At 48.2% G+C, this 22,301-nt stretch overlaps 3 protein-coding genes and 1 non-coding gene across 14 annotated transcripts in view; 2 read left to right on the forward strand and 2 right to left on the reverse strand.

The window, feature by feature from the left end:
* Window positions 1-1,149, reverse strand: part of LRSAM1 (leucine rich repeat and sterile alpha motif containing 1) — a 42,840-nt gene extending 41,691 nt beyond the window's left edge. The window contains exons 1-2 of the mRNA XM_066256157.1: window positions 1,018-1,149; window positions 503-650 (exon numbers count right to left, since the gene is read on the reverse strand). The gene's annotated coding sequence lies outside the window, so the exon portion shown is untranslated. The remainder of the gene's footprint in view (window positions 1-502; window positions 651-1,017) is intronic.
* Window positions 1,150-1,161: 12 nt separating this feature from the next.
* RPL12 (ribosomal protein L12) lies at window positions 1,162-5,512 on the forward strand. Its single transcript, XM_066256170.1, has 7 exons — window positions 1,162-1,295; window positions 1,850-1,923; window positions 2,930-3,028; window positions 3,370-3,451; window positions 3,992-4,078; window positions 4,808-4,920; window positions 5,083-5,512. Exons 1-7 carry the CDS (start codon window positions 1,259-1,261, stop codon window positions 5,086-5,088), a joined length of 498 nt encoding a protein of 165 aa, XP_066112267.1. The 5' UTR covers window positions 1,162-1,258; the 3' UTR covers window positions 5,089-5,512.
* Window positions 3,779-3,908, forward strand: LOC136327459 (small nucleolar RNA SNORA65). The gene has a single exon (XR_010729672.1). It is a non-coding gene; the product is annotated as a small nucleolar RNA SNORA65 (small nucleolar RNA).
* A 1,955-nt stretch (window positions 5,513-7,467) lies between the features above and the next one.
* On the reverse strand, window positions 7,468-18,601 carry ZNF79 (zinc finger protein 79). Of its 11 annotated transcripts, none has more exons than XM_066256165.1 (5): window positions 18,442-18,601; window positions 13,883-14,031; window positions 12,067-12,146; window positions 10,084-10,176; window positions 7,468-8,758 (listed from the first exon to the last, which is right to left on the reverse strand). In XM_066256165.1, the coding sequence occupies exons 4-5, from the start codon at window positions 10,151-10,153 to the stop codon at window positions 7,587-7,589; spliced, it is 1,242 nt and encodes a 413-aa protein (XP_066112262.1). In that variant the 5' UTR covers window positions 10,154-10,176; window positions 12,067-12,146; window positions 13,883-14,031; window positions 18,442-18,601; the 3' UTR covers window positions 7,468-7,586. The 11 variants fall into 11 exon arrangements, with proteins under 11 accessions (XP_066112262.1, XP_066112263.1, XP_066112261.1 ...); XM_066256166.1 differs by lacking the exon at window positions 13,883-14,031 and adding an exon at window positions 17,537-17,854; XM_066256164.1 differs by lacking the exon at window positions 18,442-18,601 and adding an exon at window positions 17,537-17,557.
* Window positions 18,602-22,301: the final 3,700 nt, after the last annotated feature.

Below are 22,301 nucleotides of genomic sequence, written 5' to 3' on the forward strand. Positions count from 1 at the left end.
AGCGATTTCATATATATAAAGCTATAATGAGCCCTCATTAAGTTAGCCACACATCTAACAAACATTTATTTATAGCCTTCTACGGTTTAAGGAGTTCGACACACACCAGGTCCTCAGCGGGAGGGGTAGAGATCACAGGTCTCCGCCCACAGGGGCGTGGGCTGTCTGGGGAGCCGGCCAAGACTGCAGAGCTGGCTCAGGCCCCCTCTGGTCACCCCACCTGCCTACAGGGATGGGGAATCTTCTAAAAACAGTCCTTCACCTTCCCTGATGACCAGCTCTTACCCTTCTGCTCCTCAATCTAACCCTCCATCGTCCCCTCACTGAAGTCCAGCCCTGTCCACCTGCTCCCCTATGGCCATCCCTCCCTCATTCCTCCCAGATCAGTTCTTCACAACCTGCTCGCTGACGTCCATCACTCATCCATCCCCGCCCCCGACATCCAGTCCACAGGGGGAGAACCACACCCAGCGTCCCCTGGCTGGAGTGCGGAGTGCCCGACCTGGCTTCGTGGGTGCAGGTCTCCGACGTTCGTTCCCGCGGCTGAACCTGGGGCAGGCCGATCACTCGTAGGTCATGGAGGCCGGGTCGCAGACCACCTGGCACAAGCCCCGGTGGATCCGGAGGCCGGTCTCCTCCAAACGCAGGAGCTGGGGACGGAAACTCGAATCTCAGAAAGTCATACAGACCCAGATGACGAAGTCTGAGACTGTGAGAACCGCAGTATCTTAGAATTAAGAGTTAGAACGGATTTGGATCCGGACGAAATTGCTTTGTTAACTAAAATGTACATATCACGGGGAAGTTAAAGGGGGGCCCGGCGTCTCGGAATGAGAGCGGACCTCTCAGAGGAGGGGCGGGGCTCTGGGATTGGGTGACAGGGACCATGGAGTGACCCTCACGATAAGGGAGAATGGGGAACAGGAGGACCGGGATCTTGGGAGCAGCCCTCTCTGATTGTCTCCCCTGCGAGACCTGCCCCGAACCCTCTTCCGAGCCCCCCTGATCACAGCTTACCGCGATGCCAAGTTCTCCACTCGTCAGCCTCTGGCGTCTGCCCGCAAGCAACATGGTTGCAAGGGCATCACAGAGAGGCTGGGCGGAGCCGGCTGTTCTCGCGACAGTCGCGCTTTCCTGCCTATATCCGGCGTAGTTGAAGGCTCTTCCGGCCTTTCGGCTTTCGGCTCGGAGGAGGCTTAGGTGCAACTTTCTTCGGTCGTCCCGAATCCGGGTTCATCCGACACCAGCGGCCTCCGCCATGCCGCCGAAGTTCGACCCCAACGAGATCAAAGTCGGTGCGTGTTTCAAATGTGGCCGAGGATGCGGGATGGAGCCTTTTTTTCTCCGCAACCCGTCGGGCCTGCGGCCTCTCCGCAATTATTTCCTTTCCCACGTCGCGTTTTTAAGCTGCTGCCTACTAGAGGCCTTTCCGGTGCCTCGTTCAGGGTGCTGTGAAGGCCTGGCCGAGCTTCTTATCCTTTCTGGGCCTCGGCTTCCCCGCGTGTAAAAGGGGAGGGAGGACCGGAAGACCCGTGGCGCTTTGCAGCCTGCACGCCTTAGGGTAAGGTTTGCTCCGGGCGCTTTCCCCGTTAGACTGGGTTGGCTGTCAATCGGCCGCCTTCACGTCGGCCCAGTGTGGGCCTCGGCAGCCATAACCGAACCCCAGGCCGCTGTTCCGCGTGGCGTATGGAGCGGCCCACGCCCAGGGAGGGGGTGGCCTATCTGGCTTCTCCCTGAGGCTCTGGTGTGGGGAAGAGGGCAAAGGTGGCGTGGCCAGCCCCAAGCGATGCGGGGAGAGGGCTACGGCCGGGACTGTGGCGGGGGCACTTACTGTTCTTTCCCCTCCCAGTATACCTGAGGTGCACCGGAGGGGAAGTGGGTGCCACGTCTGCCCTGGCCCCCAAGATCGGCCCCCTGGGCCTGGTAAGTCATCCTCATGGAGGGGCTCTTACGTGTGCAGAGCGGCTAGGCCTGCCTTGTCAAATACGACTGCCTGAGGTGCCCTTGGCCTTGGCAGAGTTCTGTCCCGACTAGACCTCTAACTCACTGAATTGGCACTAGGTGCCGTAGGTCGTTATATACGAAACTCGAACCCAGTACCTCGCAGCAGTAACTTCTCCGCTGTCTCTTAACCGCTGCTGTTAGTGTACCTGAGGGATTGATTGGCTGGAAGGGGCCCAGTGAGGGTTTTGGAGTCAAGTGGCTAGGGACACAGCCTTTGTTTTCTAGTGAGAGGAATGGGCATAGCGCTGTTGGAACGCTTTGGGATGTGGGGGGAAATTCTGGTGAGTGTTGTAAGAGCTTGTATTTGCTACCCTGCTCTAAACCTGCTGGAAAGCTATGACCAGTCTTATTTGTCTGCTTTTCCATGTTATTGAACTTGGGTTTCCTTACATGTCATTATCATCAAATGGTACCTTTGTTTCTTGCACAGTGGTCTCCTGTCTCAAGTGAGCTCCCACATTGGTCTTGCTAAACCAGTGTCTTAGTACTCTCGGCCTTAGCTCAGCCGGCACTTACTGGATGTGCTTGTTTCTTAGTGGTCAGTAGGAGATTCTAGAGCAGCAAATGCCCAGACCCCATCCTCGTAGATTGACTTGGATGGGTCTGACACAGGAACCTGATAAAGTTCAAGTTCTCCTGATGATTTAAGGTTAACCAGGGTTGAAAATTTCTACATTACCACATAGGGCCTTATGAGACAATAGGTAGGTAAGTGGCTCCCCTGTTACGGCCCAGGGCCCTGAACAAACCTCACCCTTTCCCTCAGTTTCCTAGTTTAAACTGGGGAGAGCTGTGCCTTGCTTGGGTATGTTCTGTTGTGTGTTTCAAACAGATGATTGGCGGTATTGTCAAGTGAGGAAGACCGGGGAGGTTTTCAGGCTACTTACTCTTCGGGCGTAATATGATTACATATCTTTATTTCTAGTCTCCAAAAAAGGTTGGTGATGACATCGCCAAAGCAACTGGTGATTGGAAAGGTCTGAGGATAACAGTGAAACTGACCATTCAGAACAGACAGGCCCAGGTATTTGGTTTGAAGGGAGGGCAGGGGTTGCAACCCTCTGGGATTCCTGACGTGCCTGCCATTAGTGGTGAGAGCCATTTTATCTGAGGGGAAGGCTTCTTTGAGAGCATGGATCAAGGTCAAAGACATGCTCAAATAATTAAGTCCTGTTAGTTGTGTGACATTGGGCAAATCACTTAATGTCTGCTAGGCTGGGACATGTTCCTGACTTGGAATATTATTTGAGAATGTACAGCAAATCCAGTGTGTCTGGCCCATGGTCTCCAGGCACGAAGTTGCTTGACAGTGTTGCCTTTGGAGAGTGGGGTAGGGCTTGTTCATACTGAGAATCTCTTCTGCAGATTGAGGTGGTGCCTTCTGCCTCCGCTCTGATCATCAAAGCCCTCAGAGAACCACCACGAGACAGAAAGAAGCAAAAAAACAGTGAGTGGCCTTTTCCCTGGTAATCTGAATGGTTTGCTGTTGGTATTGACTACATAATGCTTGGTACAGAGCTGCATGTTCTCTGTTTAATGAAACCTAGGGATGGCACGGTGATTTGATGGTAAACTATTACAGAGCCACGCGGTACCAAGTAGTGCCGTGCCGGTGAAGCAGCTGAGGATGATGGTGACTAGCAGTTAGGAGAGCACTTCTGAGCTGAAGGACACCTGAATAGCTTACCTGAGCCCAGTAACTTAAGCTTTTCTTTCTTGTCTCTAACACAGTCGTGTACACATAAGATAAAGATGTTTTGTTTGCCGTTAGCCACCCGCCACTGCACCTGACCAGTTGTCTGTTGGCTGGTGCATTCCAGTGGTGAGCTAATAACAAATCCCAGCTTAGGAAACAGGGTTGTTCTTCATGTGGATGACTCTGTGCCGAAAGCATGGGAACAGCCTAGGAATGGTTGCAGGGAGGATATTATGTGGTCTTCTGTGGCCTTGGGGTGACAGAGCTCTTCCTATTTTTCTCTTTCTGCAGTTAAGCACAGTGGAAATATCACTTTTGATGAGATTGTCAACATTGCCCGACAGATGCGGCACCGATCTTTAGCTAGAGAACTCTCTGGTAAGAGCAACTTTGTGATAACGGGGCATATTCATTGAGTGGTAGCTTTTTCCCATTTACAGGAGACTTTATTTTGTAAGACTCAAAATTTGGGATGTAGTGCCTTAGAAGAATTATTTTTTAATCAATTGAGTGATTTTAGAGAGAGGAAGGGAGAGAGGAGCATTCATTTGTTCCACTCAGTTGTGCATTTATTGGTCACTTCCTGAACTATGTGCCTTGACCAGAGATCAAATCTGCAACTTTGGTGTTTGGGGATGACACTCTAACCCAGTTTTTGTTTTTGTTTTTGTTTTTGACCTCTGGTCCACCAGATATTTTGTGCCAGTCCGCAAAAGAGTTAACACCCTGGTGTTATATGAAGGTTATAGACTTGCATGGCCCAGCACTGGTTCACAGACTGTCAGTTGAAAACCACTACTCCAAGCAACTGAACTCTAACCAGTCAGGGCCAATGTAGTGCCTTCTGGGTTTGAAAAAAAATGGCTTGATCATGGTGCATATTTTGGGCCAGATAGGTATAATCTGGGTATCAAGGGTCTCCTGAAGACTGCATTCAGGGTTTACATAAAGCTAAATGGAACTCTGAATTATGGGTTGGGGTGTTATTCCTGGTATTTTATAAAGGAGTTATTCCTCCTTGTCAAACTCAGAAGTATTTTCCCAATGGAGTCTGAGGATAGAGAGGGACTAACAGCTCTACCTGATGCTACTTTTTCTTAATTTTAGGGACCATTAAAGAGATTCTGGGGACTGCGCAATCTGTAGGCTGCAATGTTGATGGCCGCCACCCTCATGACATCATAGATGACATCAACAATGGTGCAGTGGAATGCCCGGCTGTAAGTGGCTGCTGCGTCAGTTTTGTTTGCTGAAAATCGGTAAAAGCTAGAGGAGCTAATGTATTCACAGAGATGAGCGGGAAAGTTCTAGAGATAGTGGGGTTGAGAAATATGTATGCCTCATTTAAGTCACTGACTGGATTTATTTTTTCTTTCCCACAGAGTTAAGAGCCACAAAGGAAAATGTTTTAATTAAAGATCATTTGACAACTAAAGGACTTTTTGATATGGCTCTTCCTTGGGGGAGCTCCGTCCTTTGTGGTCAGGTGGTGGTTAGTGGAGCCGTGGTGGTGAACCTGTGGAAGTAGCAAAAGAAATAGTTCTTGGCAAACTTGTAGTTCAGCGTAAGTACATGGGAGATAAAGTTTGTGCCAGGTTGTTACTTGAGTTGGGGCCTAGAGCCCATAATTCAAGACTTTGATATCCATTATATGCACAGCTGGGGTTCATTGATGGGACAACAAAGAAACTTGACCTTTATTATGAGCCCTTGATTGGGCCTGAGTTTATGAGAAAGGGGAGGGTCAAGCACATACTTCTAAAGTTATCTACCCTCTTGCCCAGTGGTAGTCACCTGGTCCCTACCGCCCACTAGGGGGCGTTCCAGCTTTCATGGCGGGCGGTAGCGGAGCAACCAAAGTATAAATAAAAAGATAGATTTAACTATAGTGAATTTTTTATAAAGATTTATTCTGCCAAACTTAGCAAAAATTTGACATGAAATACTTGGTAAGCTATTATTATATGCTTTAACTTGCTATAACTGCTTTATAAATTTTAAAAAGTAAAGATACTTCTCTACTTTATAAATCACCATTACTGTGGAACTGGTGGGTGATTAGAAAATGTTACTACTAACAGATACAAAAGTGGGTGGTAGGTATAAAAAGGTTGACTACCCCTGCTCTAACCCTACCATTTTCTGAAGCTATTTGTTTTAAACTAGTAACAGACTATATTCTAATGTATGTTTTCACCTTTTCCCAAGTCTTCCTCATCTTCCCTTAGTTTTTTTTTTTTTAACAGAGACAGAGGATCAGAGAGAGGGATAGACAGGGACAGACAGACAGGAATGGAGAGATGAGAAGCATCAATCATTAGTTTTTCGTTGCACAATGCGACGCATAATTGTTCATTGATTGCTTTCTCATATGTGCCTTGACTGCGGGCCTTCAGCAGACCGAGTAACCCCTTGCTCAAGCCAGCGACCTTGGGTTCAAGTTGGTGAACTTTTGCTCAAACCAGATGAGCCCACGCTCAAGCTGGCACCTCGGGGTCTCAAACCTGGGTCCTCAGCATCCCAGTTCGATGCTCTATCCACTGTGCCACCGCCTGGTCAGTCTTCTCTTAGTTTCTTTTGAATCACTTTTAGAGCTTATCACTCTGTTTCCCTTTATCAGACATGCAATGAATGGATGGACACCTGGGCACTGGATGAGCCATACCTAGGTAGCTTGAAGCATGACTTGGAAGGGGCTTCTTGTTGCTACCCTAAAGGGACTTGGAAACAATTAACCCAAGAACTTGATTTCCTTGCCATTAGTTGTTTCTTTGTTCTCCCATTAATTTTGTCAACAGGCCCTTTAGGTGATTTTTAATCACCCCAGGTGCAGTCTGGGTTGGAGAACAAACTAGCCATAGTGGGAAGGTGAGGGGAAAATAATATTCCTGGGCATGTGCCAAGTCACCCAAAGAATCAGAGCTGGAGGCCTTGGGGTGAGGACAGTTGACACAAGCTGCCCTTAAACAGCAGACGTCCATTAATGGGAAGCCTGTCTGTGAAGTCAAATGCTTACCTAACCAACAATCGGGAAAGCACAGGTGAGTGCTGAGATGAGATTACAACAGTTGGGCGTGAAGTTGGTACAAATGGCAAGGGTAGGACCCCAGCTCAGTGCAAAGTAGAAAAGGAAACAACTCGTTTGCCAACAAGGGGAACAAAGTGAAGGTGACCTGCCTGCCTCTGACCCAGCGAAAGCATTTGTCATCAGGTTGTCCCTCCCTGTTCCGGTCTCCTGGAAAAGGATGTACCTACGGAGGTTTCAGTAACCTGGCACCCGCTGCCTCACTCTCTGTCCCTGAGACTGGTTTTCTTTACAGCAGAAATAAGCACTAGAACGGTTCATAAAGTGGACATTGGGCATTGCAGTGTTCCCCATGTTGCAGCTGTGTGTGGGAAGTTATAGATTTATCATTTAAGGAGTGAATGCTTGACCTGTTCGTAATGAGGTGGTAGCATTTAATGGTTGACCCTAGAATTCCTCTCACTTGAATTTCTTTCCTAAAATCAGATACTTTATTGACTTGATCCTATTGAGTACTTTTCCTGACCAGTACTTTTGATTCTTTTTTAAGTGTCATTCAAGGAGAACCAGTGCCAAAACACCACGCCTTTAAGTAGTAACCAAGTCTGCATCCGTATAAATCAAGGTTTCTGGAGTGCTTGCTACACAAAGCCCTTTGGCCCACAGAGGATAGGTAACTTGAATGACTTGAGTTGGGTTCTTTAAGCTTACAGGTGTAAGGAAAAGAAAACCTGAGACCTTCCACATAAAATGACTTTATTAAAGGTGCAAAAGCATTTGCCTCTGGGAAAAAGACAAAATTAGATGTTTCCAGAGGCTTACAAACTATCGGGTCCCCATTCATGTTGGTCATGTTCCCAGTTACTCTCCAGAGTGGAGTCTCTGGTGTCGAATAAAAGCTGAACTGCACCTGAAGGCCTTCCCACAAGCCCTGCATTGGTAGGGTTTCACCCCAGTGTGAATTCTCTGGTGCTGACTGAGGGATGAACTCTGGTTGAATGCTTTGCCGCACTCGTTGCATTCGTAGGGTTTCTCTCCAGTGTGAATTATATGATGTCGAATAAGCGCTGAGCTCTCACTGAAGAATTTCCCGCATTCATTACATTGATACGGCTTCTGCCCAGTGTGGGTCTTCTGGTGGATTATAAGATTAGTGCTCTGGCTGAAGGCCTTCCCGCACTCGCTGCACTTGTAGGGCTTTTCCCCCGTGTGCGTCCTCTGGTGGTTTGTGAGGTTGGCGCTCTGGCTGAAGGCCTTCCCGCATGCAGCACACCTGTAAGGCTTCTCCCCAGTGTGGATCCTCTGGTGCTGGATGAACGCAGCACAGTAACTGAAGGCCTTTCCGCACTCGCTGCACCGGTAGGGCTTCTCCCCCGTGTGCATCCTCTGGTGGTTGGTGAGGTTGGCGCTGTGGCGGAAGGCCTTCCCGCAGTCGCTGCACTCGTAGGGCTTCTCCCCTGTGTGGATCCTCTGGTGCTGCACCAGGGCCGAGCAGTCACTGAAGGCCTTCGCACACGTGGTACATCTGTAGGGCTTCTCCCCGGTGTGAGTCCGCTGGTGTTTTGTGAGGTTAGCGTTCTGGCTGAACGCTCTGCCGCACTCGCTGCATTTGTAGGGTTTCTCTCCGGTGTGGGTCCTCTGGTGCTGGATGAGCGAGGAGCTCTGGCTGAAGGCCTTCCTGCACTCGCTGCACTCGTACGGCCTCTCTCCCGTGTGGCTCTTCTGGTGCTGAGAGAGGGAAGAACAGTAACTGAAGGCTTTGCCACATTCCTTACACGTGTATGGTTTTGCTCCGTGAGACTTAATTATGTCTGAGTTCTTCCCAAAGCTCCTTGTTTGTGTTGTACATTTACGGGGTCTCACTTCTGTAGGGACTCGCTGTTGTGGAGAGAGGACAGGTCTCTGATTGTAGCTCTTCCCCAATTCACGGTTCCTGTGATCTGACGCCCCGGGGGGCATCTTTACCCTTGTGTCTTGGAATGAGTCCTCAGAAATGTTTTGCTCTGGTGGGGATTCAGATGCTATATTCCAGTCTGAAAAGAATTTAGAAAGGCCATTTCTAAAATCCCTTTAGTGGAAGAGACCACTGAAATACAGAGGGGTGAAGAGTTTGGCTGAGCTCTTAGGTTCTAGGTTCCTTCACCAAAACATTCCTAGCTTATATTTCTGTTCTGAACTACGAATAATGACCAAGATGGCTTTTCAGAGACATTAGCATCCTTTACCCCCTTTCTTACACTTTGATCCTATCACAGGCCAAGCTCATTGTCTCCATGACTTTCAGATACGGTTTCTGAACGCTTGGAAGTTAACCATGGTACCTTGGTTGTTCATGGTACTTGTTGGATTGTTCCCCTGCCTTTGCCTTTGAGGGAGCAGACCTTTATTTAACAGGTTGATTTTTTCTTCTTTTTTTTACAGAGAGAGAGAGGGACAGACAGATAGGAATGGAGAGAGATGAGAAGCATCAATCATCAGTTTTTTGTTGTGATACCTTAGTTGTTCATTGATTGCTTTCTCATATGTGCCTTGAGCATGGGCCTTCAGACCAAGTAACCCCTTGCTCAAGCCAGCAACCTTGGGTCCAAGCTGGTGGGCTTCCGCTCAAACCAGATGAGCCTGTGCTCAAGCTGGTGACCTTGGGGTCTCGAACCTGGGTCCTCCACATCCCAGTCTGACGCTCTATCCATTGCGCCACCGCCTGGTCAGGCAACAGGTTGATAATTTGAGTAAAATCTAAATCCCTAACCGTGGGCCTCCAAAGATCTACATGGTCTGGCCCCTGTCTCCCACTTTCCCTCTTGTTTACTGATTCCTAGGGGTTTTTTTTGTAGTGAGGGACAGACCAGAAGGAGAGAGATATGAGAAGCATCAATTCTTTGTGGCTCCTCAGTTATTCGTTGATTGCTTTCTCTTATGTGCCTTGACCGGGCGTCTACAGCAGAGCCAGTGACTCTGCTCAAGCCCGCAACTATGGGGTTATGTCTATAATTCCACGTTAAGCTGGGAACCTCAGGGTTTCAAACCTGGGTCCTCAGCGTTCGAGGCCAATGCTCTATCCACTGCACCACCACCTGATCTGGCACGTCTTTTCTTCTGATCCTGTCACAAACCAAGCTCATTCCCAGCTCAGATCCCCAAATATACATGGCTGGTTCATTCTCTTCCTTGAGATCTCAGTTCCAATGTCACCTCCAAGTGGTATTTCCTACTCACCTGGTCTAAAATAGCCTTCCACCCTCTATTCTCATTCTCATCTTTGTACCTCCACTCACTGTTCCCTTATCAAATGTTCTAATGTGGGTTTCAAAGCGGCTTTTGCTCCTAGGACTCACTGTCTTAGTGCGTGCTCACTTACCTGGACAAGTACTCCTTAGGCCTTCCCCCTCCAGCATCCATGGGCTTTCCCCTTGTAACTGGGAGTTCATGCCAGGCTGGGAACCTGGAAGTCCTATTCAAGAGGAGAAACATGGGCTTTAGAGATCTGTCCTAGGAGCCACCCAGAACTTGGGAGTGGAAGCAGGCCAGTTAGGTCACTAATTTCATTCATTCACCAACTATGTATTGAGTATTTTACCTGGTGCTGGACACTAGGCATACTGCAGTAAGACAGACAGACATGGTATCTTGGTGCAAAATATTTCTAGAAAGGAGCTAAAGAAACTGCCTCAAGGAGGAGGTCAAGCCAGTGAGTTCAGGTTAGCTTAATGAGCAAGCCCAGGAAGATGGCAGGTGAGTGACTCAAGAGGGAACTAGCCTGAAGGTTACCCCAGCTCTCCTGGGGGGGAGGGTACAGCCTCCAGGGAGTAAAGTGAAAATGCCTGTTTCCCAACCAGCAGGAACTTCCAGGGAACGGGAAGGAACACTGTCCCTCCAGGTGTCTGAGTAATTCGTGGTCACTCAACACTGGAAAGGGCCTCAGGTTTATCAGAACTGAGCAGATTGAGTACTTTATCCTTACCCAGTAGGACCAGGTTTCTGGACTTTTCTGGTATCTCTTGAACCTGTCCCTTGGAGCAGGGACCGAGTGCCTCCACTCTGTAGGTAAAAGCTACAGTCACACTGCCAAAAGGCGTGGATCCCTGAAACTAGCAGCACAGGTCTTCTGGCCCAGCCACTTAGAATGTGGCACAGTGGGGAGTGGGGGGTTAGCGGCTGTGGCTGAGGTGGCAGCAGGCCTAGAATGGGTCTTTGAAAGGATCCAGGACTGGATCGTTCTAGAAAAACACTGGCTAACACTTGGACACTTACACAAAAATAATCTTTCTTGCCATTTATAATTCTGATTTTTATTTATTTATTTATTTATTTGTATTTTTCTGAAGCTGGAAACAGGGAGAGACAGACAGACTCCCGCATGTGCCGGACTGGGATCCACCCGGCTCGCCCACCAGGGGGTGATGTTCTGCCCCTCTAGGGTGTCGCTCTGTTGCGACCGGAGCCACTCTAGTGCCTGGGGCAGAGGCCAAGGAGCCATCCCCAGCGCCTGGGTCATCTTTGCTCCAATGGAGCCTTACTGGGGGAGGGGAAGAGACAGAAAGGAGGGGGGGAGGGGTGGAGAAGCAGATGGGCTCTTCTCCTGTGTGCCCTGGCTGGGAATCGAACCCGGGACCCCTGCACGCCAGGCCTACACTATACTGCTGAGCCAAACGGCCAGGGCCTAATTCTGATAGATTTTAAATATGAACAGACAAAATGTGTATATACATGAACAGTGTCTGACAGAAAACACCTGCTTGGGAATTAAGAGCCAATGTTGAAAAAAGAATTAGAATGTGAGTTTACATGATGAACAGTTGGGTGGAAGATAGCAAATGTGTAAGCTGCATGTTTTCAGAACATTTACTAAATACCCCTGTGGACTCGGACATCACTGTAGAGCAGGAGAGCCAGGCACATACACGGCCACCTGTAATGTGCACAGAGATGGCCAGACCGGTTTGCAGAATAGGAGAGGAATCCTGAGTGGGTGAGGGCAATGGGAAGACGGAAGGTGTCCCTGAGCTGGCCTTGCAGAAGATTGCTCAGAAGGAGCAAGAGGATACTTTGTCCAAGGCAAGGGAAGCACCGCTAGCAAAGGCACAGGCAAGCAAGTCTATTTCCAGCTCGGGAATAGCACCTCTGCCTAGCTGGCCACCCAGCACCTGGATGTTACCCTCCCTTCCCTGCAGTTCCCCACAACTCAAGTGCACCTTCATTCTTCCTCAGAATCACCCACTGGGTGTGTCTTCTATGTTTTTCAGGTTTTCTACAATGAACATGAGTTCCTTTTGTAACGCACAACAAAGAAAAACCTTAATATTATAAAAGGCTTCCTCTCAAAAGTAAATTTCCAACTTACATGTGGCCCAGGTGTGAGGATACCAGCCACCATTCCTGTGCGTTCCTCTTGGGAAAGGGTAAGGTCCAGAGAAGGTGGTTCTGGATGAAGAGAGAAACCAATGAGGTATAAAATTCATAGTTCACTCAGCTAGAAAGTCACATTCTCACTCTAAAAAGGGGGTTCAAAGGACCAAGTTTTAGGCTAAATTTATAGACCTTCAGTGAGATCAGTTTCCCCATTCTCTTGCTTCCTATCTGGGAAATCGCATCATTTCAGCCAGACACAAGTGTAACAAACTACTATCCCTGATTACCAGCAGTGTACAAATCACTTAACCTCTCCTAAGTCACTTTTTTCATCTGTAAAATGGGGATAATAATGCCTTGTAAAGTTGTTGCTTTCAAGATTAAGGGAAGATGCTGATAAAGCAGTTGGCATGATGCCCAGCAAGGATAGTTTACAAATATTAACTATTTCTTTGGAGTAATGACCAACTGGGATTCATCCCAGCAAGACGAGTTGGTTCTCAATACAAAAGTCAGTCTGTGTAATACATCATAATAAAATGAAAAAACCCACATGGTGATCTAACACCAAAAAGGCCATTTTACAAAATATGGCACCATCTCATGATAAAACACTTGATAAACCAGGAACAGAAGAAGGGAACTTGTACTTGAGAAAAGGCATCTACAAAAAGCCCAGAGCAAGCAAACATTGTATTTCACGGTGAGGGCTTGATGCTTTTCTCATTAAGATCAGAAATGGAAGATGTCTGCTCTTGCCACTTCTGCTTAATATTTTACTGGAAGTTCTAGCCAGAGCAGTTAGGCAAGGGAAAAGGAAAAAAGGAATCCAGAGTGGAAAGGAAGAATTAAAACTTCCTGGTGACATGGTTTTTGTATATGAAATCAAGGACTGTACAAGTCCGTCCAGAGATAAATAAGGCCCTCCAGGTTACAGGATACAAGATGAATAGACAACCCACTTAAAAATGGAGCAAAAGATTTGATAGACATTTCTCCAGGTGTACTTCAAGGTACCAGCAACAGCCAATCCAAAAATGAAGTTTAAAATCCATTTACAAGAGTACCAAAACAAACACCTAGGAATAAAATCAACAAAGGAAGTATATGCATGTCACATACACTGAAAACCTCCAAACACTGTTGAGTCTGCAATCCCTATTGAAATCCCAGCTGGCTTTTATATGGAAATGGATAAACTGACCCTTAGTGTTCTGGGTTTCATGAAGAGGAGCTGCAAAGGAATGAGGGAGCAACAATATTGCAAGTGGAGGACCCCAATCTGTCCAGGACTGAGGTGCCTTTGGAGAAGTCAGCTATCCAATTTATTATTATTTTTTTTCCTTCTGAAGCTGGAAACGGGGAGAGACAGTCAGACTCCCGCATGCGCGACCGGGATCCACCCGGCACGCCCACCAGGGGCGACGCTCTGCCGTGACCAGAGCCACTCTAGCGCCTGGGGCCGAGGCCAAGGAGCCATCCCCAGCGCCCGGGCCATCTTTGCTCCAATGGAGCCTTGGCTGCAGGAGGGGAAGAGAGAGGAAGGAGGGGGTGGGGGTGGAGAAGCAAATGGGCGCTTCTCCTATGTGCCCTGGCCGGGAATCGAACCCGGGTCCCCCCAGCACGCCAGGCCAACGCTCCACCGCTGAGCCAACCGGCCAGGGCCCAGCTATCCAATTTATTAAGCAGAAACATGACATGGGTAAGAAACAAACAAATACAGTGTACAATTTAGTTATGCAAAACTGATTAGATTCTTCTTGCCCTTTCTGAGATGACACCACACCATCTGCTACCTGATTCCTGACCTGCAGAAAGCTTCAGCAGGGCCAAGCACCACGCCTTTCACGCCTTGGACGCGCGACTGCCTTCAGTCACACATGCTTGGTTTCGACCTTCACTTCCTCAGGATGGGAACAGAAAGTCACTCGGTGCTTTGCCTTTCCTCCAGCCGACCCTAAAATTCATATGGAAATTCAGGAGACGGAATAGTCAAAACAATCTGGAAAAAAATAAGTTGAGCTCACATCAAACTTTCTATAAAATAATTAAAATAGTATGGTGCTGCCCTGGCTGGATAGCTCATGATTAGAGGATCATCCCAAAGCACAGGTTGCCGGTTTGATCCCCAGTCAGGGCACATTCAATGTTCCCGTCTCTCTCCCTCTTTCACTAAAACCAATAAATAAAAATTAGAGACAAAAAACAGCACCAGTGCAGTGCTGGTTAAGAATAGACATAACATCAATGGAAAAGAATTGAGTCCAGAAATATGTTTATGAACAACTGATTTTAAACGAGTACCAAGAAATTAAATGGGCAAGACAGTCTTAAAAAAAAAATGGTGCTGGGACAACTGAACGTCCACATAAAGAATGAAGTTATGTAGAACTCTACTTTGGACCACTAATAAGAATTAATAAAAATGGACTAATGACCTAGAGTAAAAGCTAAAGCTCCTAGAAGAAAACAAGCATATATTTTTATGACCTCTAATTAGGCAACAGTTTCTTAGATATGGCAACAAAAGCACAAGCAACAAAAGAAGAAATAAAGTGGATTTCATCAAAATTTAAAACTATTTCAAAGGATATAAAGAAAGTGAAAAGATTCCTGACCAGGTGGTGGTGCAGTGAATAGAGCGTTGGACTGGAATGCAGAGGACCCAGGTTCAAAACCCTGAGGCTGCCAGCTTGAGCAAGGTTGACCAGCTTGGACCCAAAGTTGCTGGCTCGAGCAAGGGGTCACTTGGTCTGCTGTAGCCCCTGGGTCAAGGCACATGAGAAAGCAATCAGTGAACAACTAAGGTGCCACAATGAAGAATTAATGCTTCTCGTCTCTCTCCCTTCCTGTCTGTCCTTATCTGTCCCTCTCTGTCACAAAAAGAAAAAAAGTGAAAAGACAATTAGAGAATGGGGAAAAATACCTGAAAATTATAAATCTAAGGGTCCCATTTCCAGAATATATAAAGAATTCTTACAACTCAGTAACAGACAAATGCCTGGCCAAGGCACATACGACAAGCAATGAACTAAACGACTGAGCTGATACTTCTTGCTCCCCAGCGCCTCCTTTCTGTTTCAAAATGGACAGAATTTGAATAGGTATCTCTCCAAGATATAAAAACAGCCAAAAAATACATGAAAAAGATGCTCAACATCCTTATCACTGGAGAAATGCATATCAAACCATAATGAGGTACCACTTTAGACACTAGATGGCTAAAATAAAAAGATGGAAAATAAGTGTTGAGGATGTAGAGAAACTAGAACACTCATACATTGCTGCTGAGAATGTAAATGCTGTAGCCACTGTGGGAAACAGTTCGGCAACTCCTCAGAAAGTTGAACAGTTACCATATGACAGCAATTCTGAGCATATATCCAAGAGCAATAAAAACATGTCCACACAAAAACTGCACGCATGTACACAGCATTATTCATAATAGTCCCAAATGGAAACCACCCAAATGTCCATCAACCCAGGAACAGATAAAATGTGTTATATCCATATAATGGACTATTATTGAGTCATAAAAAGGAATTGAGGTACATTTATTCATGTTACATTATGCTAAGTGAAAGAAGTCAGCACATATATGATTCTATTTTTAAATTAATTTATTATTTTTAGGAGAGAGACAGGGAGAAGGGGGGAGGAGCTGGAAGCATCAACTCCCATATGTGCCTTGACCAGGCAAGCCCAGGGTTTCGAACCGGCAACCTCAGCATTTCCAGGTCAACACTTTATCCACTGCGCCACCACAGGTCAGGCTGATTCTATTTTTAGATAATGTCCAAAATGAACAAATCCATAGGGACAAAAACTAGTGGTTGCAAATAGGGGAAAGGGGGTAGAGGGAATGGTTAGTGGGTATGGGTTTCTTTTGGGGGTGATGAAATGTTCTAGAATTAAATATATTAAAAGCCACTGAATTGTTAAAAAAAAATAGAGGAGCTACAGTCTTCAGAAAAAGAAGTAAAAAGGTCTGCATACAGGCCTTTGTACAGATACCGTGTTACTGAGTTGTATCTAAGCACACTGTATCTTATTTTCTTTGGAGAGGATGATATCAGGCCTGCATTCTCAGGTCTCTGGGGAAGACAACAGTAAATGCTGATGTCGGACTGGACTTGGAGAGTTATTAACCAATACAGGGACTCCTTGATCTAGGGGAGGAAGACACAGGCCTCAGTGGTTGAGATTAAGTGCACATTTGTTTTGTTCTGCAAGGTGTTAAAAGTGCTTTCAAAAAAGAAAACAAGCCAAAAGAATGCTATTTTATGCCCCAGCTGGAGAGCTTCAAAGTTGGTTAGAGTGTAGTCCCAATATGGCAAGGTTGTGGGTTTGATCTCCGATCAGGGGATATAAAAGGATTAACCAATGAATATAAATTAGAGGAACAACAAATAGATTTCTCTTTCAAGTCAATAAATTGAAAAACCTTTTTTTAAAACTTGCTAGTTTGATTCTTACAGTTCTTAGGAGGTAAAGGAGATAATTATTTTACCCTTTCCTCCATGATGAAACACAAGAGGCCTGGCAGGGACCCCACAGATTAAACAGGACTCCTATTTAGCCCTCTGATTCCAAGTCCCCAGCACCCTCCACAGTTTCACAACCCAACTTAATTGAATCCGCCCTCCTCTCAGGTGGAGCCAGTAAGACTGGTTCCGAGCGTCCCTGGCTGTTTCAATAACTGGAATATAAGCAATAGAGGAGATCCTGAGTGTGTCCCAATTCCCTTCCCAGGTCTCATTCTCCCTAAGGTGCCACCGTCCATCAAACGGATCGGGGTAAAGGGTTAGACAGTCGGAGATAATCCAGGCCTGAGGTCCTTAAACTTTTTTGACCCTAGAATTCTTTATCCTCATACCGTCCCCAGTGGAGGGATAACTGCAGGGTTTCGGTCCGGCTCGCACTGCAGTAATAGTGGGTAAGCCGGGGCAACTCGCCGGGTCTCCGCAAACCGCCCCCTCCACCGCCCCTCACCTTCCCCCAGCATTCGAGTGTCACCAAGCGACACCGCCTCCCAGCCCCGCTCTGCAGGACCGCTCGGCCCATGAACTCTCCTCTGCGTCCTCCCCTCTCAGAAGCTGGGTCCGAGCCTGCGGTACTGGGCCAGGTGAGCTCCGGTAAGGCCTGTCCAGCAGTCTTTCACCGTCGCCCCAGCCAGTCCTCGGCTAGGGAGCCCGAGGCGCAACCAAGAGAACACCACGTGAAAAATCGCCGCCCGCTCCCGACTAACTTCCCGACTACCACCGCAAGCTCACAGACTGCGGTCTCGATCCCCGCCAGACGCCAGGTCCAGCTCTCGCGCCGAAGGCGACGCGGCTAAATGACGTCACTGTCGGTCATGCGCACATGCCTCCCAGCCCACTAGACTCCATTCCCCAGAAGCCTCTGGGCTCCCTTCCTGGTCAGTCTTTTTCCTTTCTCGGTGCCAGCTTTGGGATACGCACACCTTCGTGGCCCACGCTGCCCAGAGAGACTTCCTCCAGTCCTTGCGCCCAGTATCCATTTCTCATCACGCTTGTTGCACCTGCTCTCAGGCCCACCAGAATCCAATGGCTGAGGGGAAACGGGCTCGGAAACAGGAAGCTACTTGGCGCGAAGGCTCTTGGGAGTGGTAGTTCTGGCGCAGCCGCAGATCTACAGGAATTCTGTGATCTTGACTTTGCAGTGGTTCATGTTCCCAGAGCAGCGGGCGGTGAGGGTCTTCACCTCCAGGTATTTCAGCTCAGGCCCAACCTCAGCGACCTTCACGACTGTCTGGAGCCCTTCGGAGAGTTTGGAAAGAGTAAAGGAAATGAGGGCTGCCAGGGGTTGATGGCCTGGAATTCTCAAAGTGTAAAATCAGCAGGAGAGATTCCAGTAATTTCAGGGACAGAAACACACTTTGATAGTGTTTGGTCAGCACTGCCGCGAGAGGGTATTTCTGAACATGTTGTCCCTTGGAGGCTCCCCTGCTGCACCAGGGGATATTTTAATGGGCTTTCCCAGAGCATTGAAAAAAATTTTTCACTACCCAAGCAGTTTTCTGATAACCCAATTCATTTTTAGATGCATCTTGACGTTAAGAAGATAGGAATGTGTTACCTGGGAAGCAGAAATTAGACTGGAGGTCCTAAGGTTTCTCTTCATGTTTTCTATCCCTTTCATTCACAGCTGGTAGCCTTTTTACCAATATTATTCTCTTGACTTTGTGGGTCCTCTATAAATCTTACTGGGATTAACTCCGTTAGCAAGTCAACCCACAGATCCCTTTGAGAAAAGTCATTCTCTGCAATTTTGTGCCAACAATTTTGGAGGTCAGAAGTCTGAGATCTCATTGGGCTAAAATCAAGGTGTTAGCAGGGTTACATACCTTCCAGATGCTCAAGTGGAGACTATGTTTTCTCGTCTCTTCCAGCTTCCAGAGTTTCCTTTCCTTGACTTTTGGCCCCCTCCAGCTGGTGCGGTCCTGCCCGCAGCCACGGGCCCAACAGGTGCTAACTCCACACTGGCAACTAGGACGGAGCAGAGTGCTTCAAGCTTCAGCTTGTGCTATTCCACCTGCGGCCACTGGGTGGCGTCAGGGCAGTCCTTGTCTCCTGTTCTTCTGGAACTGTTGGGGAAGGTGTGGGGATGGGAGATGGAGTATTTGTGGATAGTGCGGATTTCGACCCTGTTATCCAGTACAAAGACCCTTCTTCTGTGGGCAGGGTAAAGCACAGCTTCCGCTGCACCTGTTTTATAGAAAGGTTCTATCCTGCCCCTCTTCTCCATGCTGCTGTCTGACTGTGCTGGGCTGGGATCCTGGGGCTGATACAGGACTGTCCCCTGGGGCTGGTTCTTGGTCCAAGACGCATCCTGTGCTCTGATGGGAAGGCCCCAAAAGAGTCAGAGGGGCCTCTGAAGAGCACGTGTGTCCACAGTCCTGGGCTCCTATTAGTAGGTTCTTGTAGCAACAGAAGGTGATATGGGCAGGATTTGCTAAGGGAGCTGGGTAGGAAATAGAACATAAAGGGGAAAATGTGTAAAGATTTCACATGTCCCTTCCAGAGGCACACCTTGGAGCGCACCCCAGCCTTACACGCAGCTCCCATCTCCACCCGTCTCACCACCACCAGCTAACATCAACTGAGTGCTTCTTCTGTGACATCCTCAGTTCTGAATGCTGTACGAGATTCTCTCCTTCCATCCTCACAATTCTATAAGGAGATAGTACCATTCTGCCCACTTTACAGATGAATAAGCAGAGACTTGGAGAGGTTAAGTGACTTGTCCAGGTCACAGAGAGTGAGTAGCACAACCAGAATTTGAACCAAGTCCACTGGCTCTTACCATGTGGCCCTAGTTCCTTCCCTGGATTACAGGAAAGAGGACAAGGTAGGACTGAAGCCACATGAGGTGTTCCTTGCCAAGTTGAAGCATCTCCCTTGTAGCCTGGGCAGGAGGGTGACCCACCAGCCAGTCTTCCCTCTGGTCCTTTGCCAGCCCTCATTTGCAGCGCTGGGGATGGCCATGCAGGAGGAGCTGGAAGCGGCCTCTGCTTGAAGCTCCATGCCAGTCAGTTACCTGGTACGAAGACCAGTCTTCTGTGAGGTGGCCGAGAGTGAATGGCCTGTCACATTGAGCTAAATGTGGATGTGATTCACATAGGCGCCGACTGTCCATCGCTAGACACCTGACGTGTGCCTGAGCCTGTCTGCAGGTCCTCGGTCTCTGGTGCTGACTCGCTGAGAACAGACTCGGAGACGGTGCGAACAGGCCCCCTACACACAGTGTGTACAGGCTGCTGGAGTGCAGGCTAACAGGACGGAATGATAGCTTCCATAATGCACAAGACCAGCAATAACACCTCTAAGGTTTTTACCCTAAGCAATTTCTGGTTGCTTATGTTATGCCAGGGCTATCTCTGATCTCTCTGCCCAACTCCGTCACCTCCTCCATCTCCATCACCTCCCTGATCACCCTCACTTCTGTACAGCTTTCTAGGGCTAATGTAACAAGTACCACAGTCTGAGTGGCTCACACAACAGAAACTTATTTCCTCATAGTTTCGGAGGCTGAAAAGTCTAAGAACGAAGTGTTGCCTGGATGGTTTCTTCTGAGGGCCTCTCCTTGTCTTGTAAATGGCCATTATCATCTTGTCTGTCTTCACGTGGTCTTCCCTCTGTGTGTCTGTGTCCTCATCTCCTCACCTTATAAGGACGCCAGTCATCCTGGATTCTGAAGACCCCATGACCCCATTTTCATGTTAATTACCTCTTTAAAGGCCCTATCTCCAAAGAGAGTCACACTCTAAGGTACTGGGGGCTAGGACTTCATATATGGACTTTAGGGGACACAATTCATTCCATAACCATCTCCACCTTTGCCCATGTGAATGTCATCTCTGTCAGCTCCGTATTTTCTTTCTTTCTTTTTTTTGTATTTTTCTGAAGTTAGAAGTGGGGAGGCAGTCAGACTCCCACATGCGTCTGACTGGGATCCACCTGGCATGCCCACCAGGGGGCGATGCTCTGTCCATCTGGGCACTGCTTCGTTGCAACTGGAGCCATTCTAGTGCCTGAAGTGGAGGCCATGGAGTCATCCTCAGCACCTGGGCCAGCTCTGCTCCAAAGGAGCCTTGGCTGTGGGAGGGGAAGAGAGACAGAGAGAAAGGAGAGAGGGAAGATTGGGGAAGCAGATGGGCACTTCTCCTGTGTGCCCTGGCCAGGAATTGAACCCAGGACTTCCACACGCCAGGCTGATGCTCTCCCGCTGAGCCAGCCGGCCAGGGCCTCCAGCTGTATTTTCAGCCTCATCTGTCACTATCATAGTCCTCATCCCTCCCGCTTATTTATCAGCTCTCTCCTCTCCCTCATCCGTCATCTCATCTCTCCTCTCTCTCTAAATCTGTATCTCCAAAAGCAGAAAACTGGAAACAATCTTTTTTTAAAATTATTATTCATTTTAGAAAGGAGAGAGAGAGAAGGGGGGAGGAGCAGGAAGCATCAACTCCCATATGTGCCTTGACCAGGCAAGCCCAGGGTTTTGAACCGGCGACCTCAGCATTTCCAGGTTGACGTTTTATCCACTGCGCCACCACAGGTCAGGCCTGGAAACAATCTGAATGTGGAACAATGTGAGGTTGATTTAAGTTCTAATATAATCTTAAATGCGACAGCTATTTGAGCCCATGATTCCAATAGCAAACAAATACATCATTAAAAGAATGAAGAAAAGGCCCTGGCCGGTTGGCTCAGTGGTAGAGCGTAGGCCTGGCGTGCAGAAGTCCCGGGTTCGATTCCCGGCCAGGGCACACAGGAGAAGCACCCATCTGCTTCTCCACCCCTCCCCCTCTCCTTCCTCTCTGTCTCTCTCTTCCCCTCCCACAGCCAAGGCTCCATTGGAGCAAAGATGGCCCGGGCGCTGGGGATGGCTCCTCGACCTCTGCCCCAGGCGCTAGAGTGGCTCTGGTCGCAACAGAGGGATGCCCCGGAGGGGCAGAGCTTCGCCCCCTGGTGGGCGTGCCGGGTGGATCCCGGTCGGGCACATGCAGAAGTCTGTCTGACTGTCTCTCCCCGTTTCCAGCTTCAGAAAAATAAATTTAAAAAAAAAAAAAAAAAGAATGAAGAAAGCGGATATTTCAAGTTGGTGGCTGAACTCACCCACTTACCTGCTCTTCTCTTCCTCCAAATCCCACTGCAATGACAGTGACAACATACAAAAGGGATCAATCCATAACAGAACCGAGGGGGGTACATCAGCGACAGTTAATCTCCTATTTCTTCAATGCTAAATGTGGACAACCGAAGTTCACGAAACATTTGAGAAAAAGCAGCAGCATAAAAGAGAAGGACCAAATAAACAGCCCGATCAAGTGATTGCGCAGGAAACCAGAGAGGAGCAGAAGGCTTTTGAGGTTTCTGTGTAAAAGGTGTTATTTATAACAGTGCGTGCGGACTCCCGCTGAGGGTGCAGAGGTGAGGAACTCCGTACCCTGCTGGTGGGAACGGCGAACGGCACAGCCACTTTGGAAAATAGCCTGGCAGTCTCTTAAAACAGTCAAGCTTAACGTGTGACCCAGCAGTTCCACTCTACACAGAACTTGTACGCACATGTTTACAGCAACTTTATTCATCACAGTCAAAGCCAGAACGAGCCCAAATGTCCAACAGATTACTACTCAACAGTAAACGAACACTCTTGGTGCACACAGCACAGTGAGTCTAAAATACAGTCTGCTGTGCCAGAGGC

Source organism: Saccopteryx bilineata, chromosome 2 (assembly GCF_036850765.1).
Source record: "Saccopteryx bilineata isolate mSacBil1 chromosome 2, mSacBil1_pri_phased_curated, whole genome shotgun sequence".
In the NCBI taxonomy this organism is placed as follows: Eukaryota; Metazoa; Chordata; class Mammalia; order Chiroptera; family Emballonuridae; genus Saccopteryx; species Saccopteryx bilineata.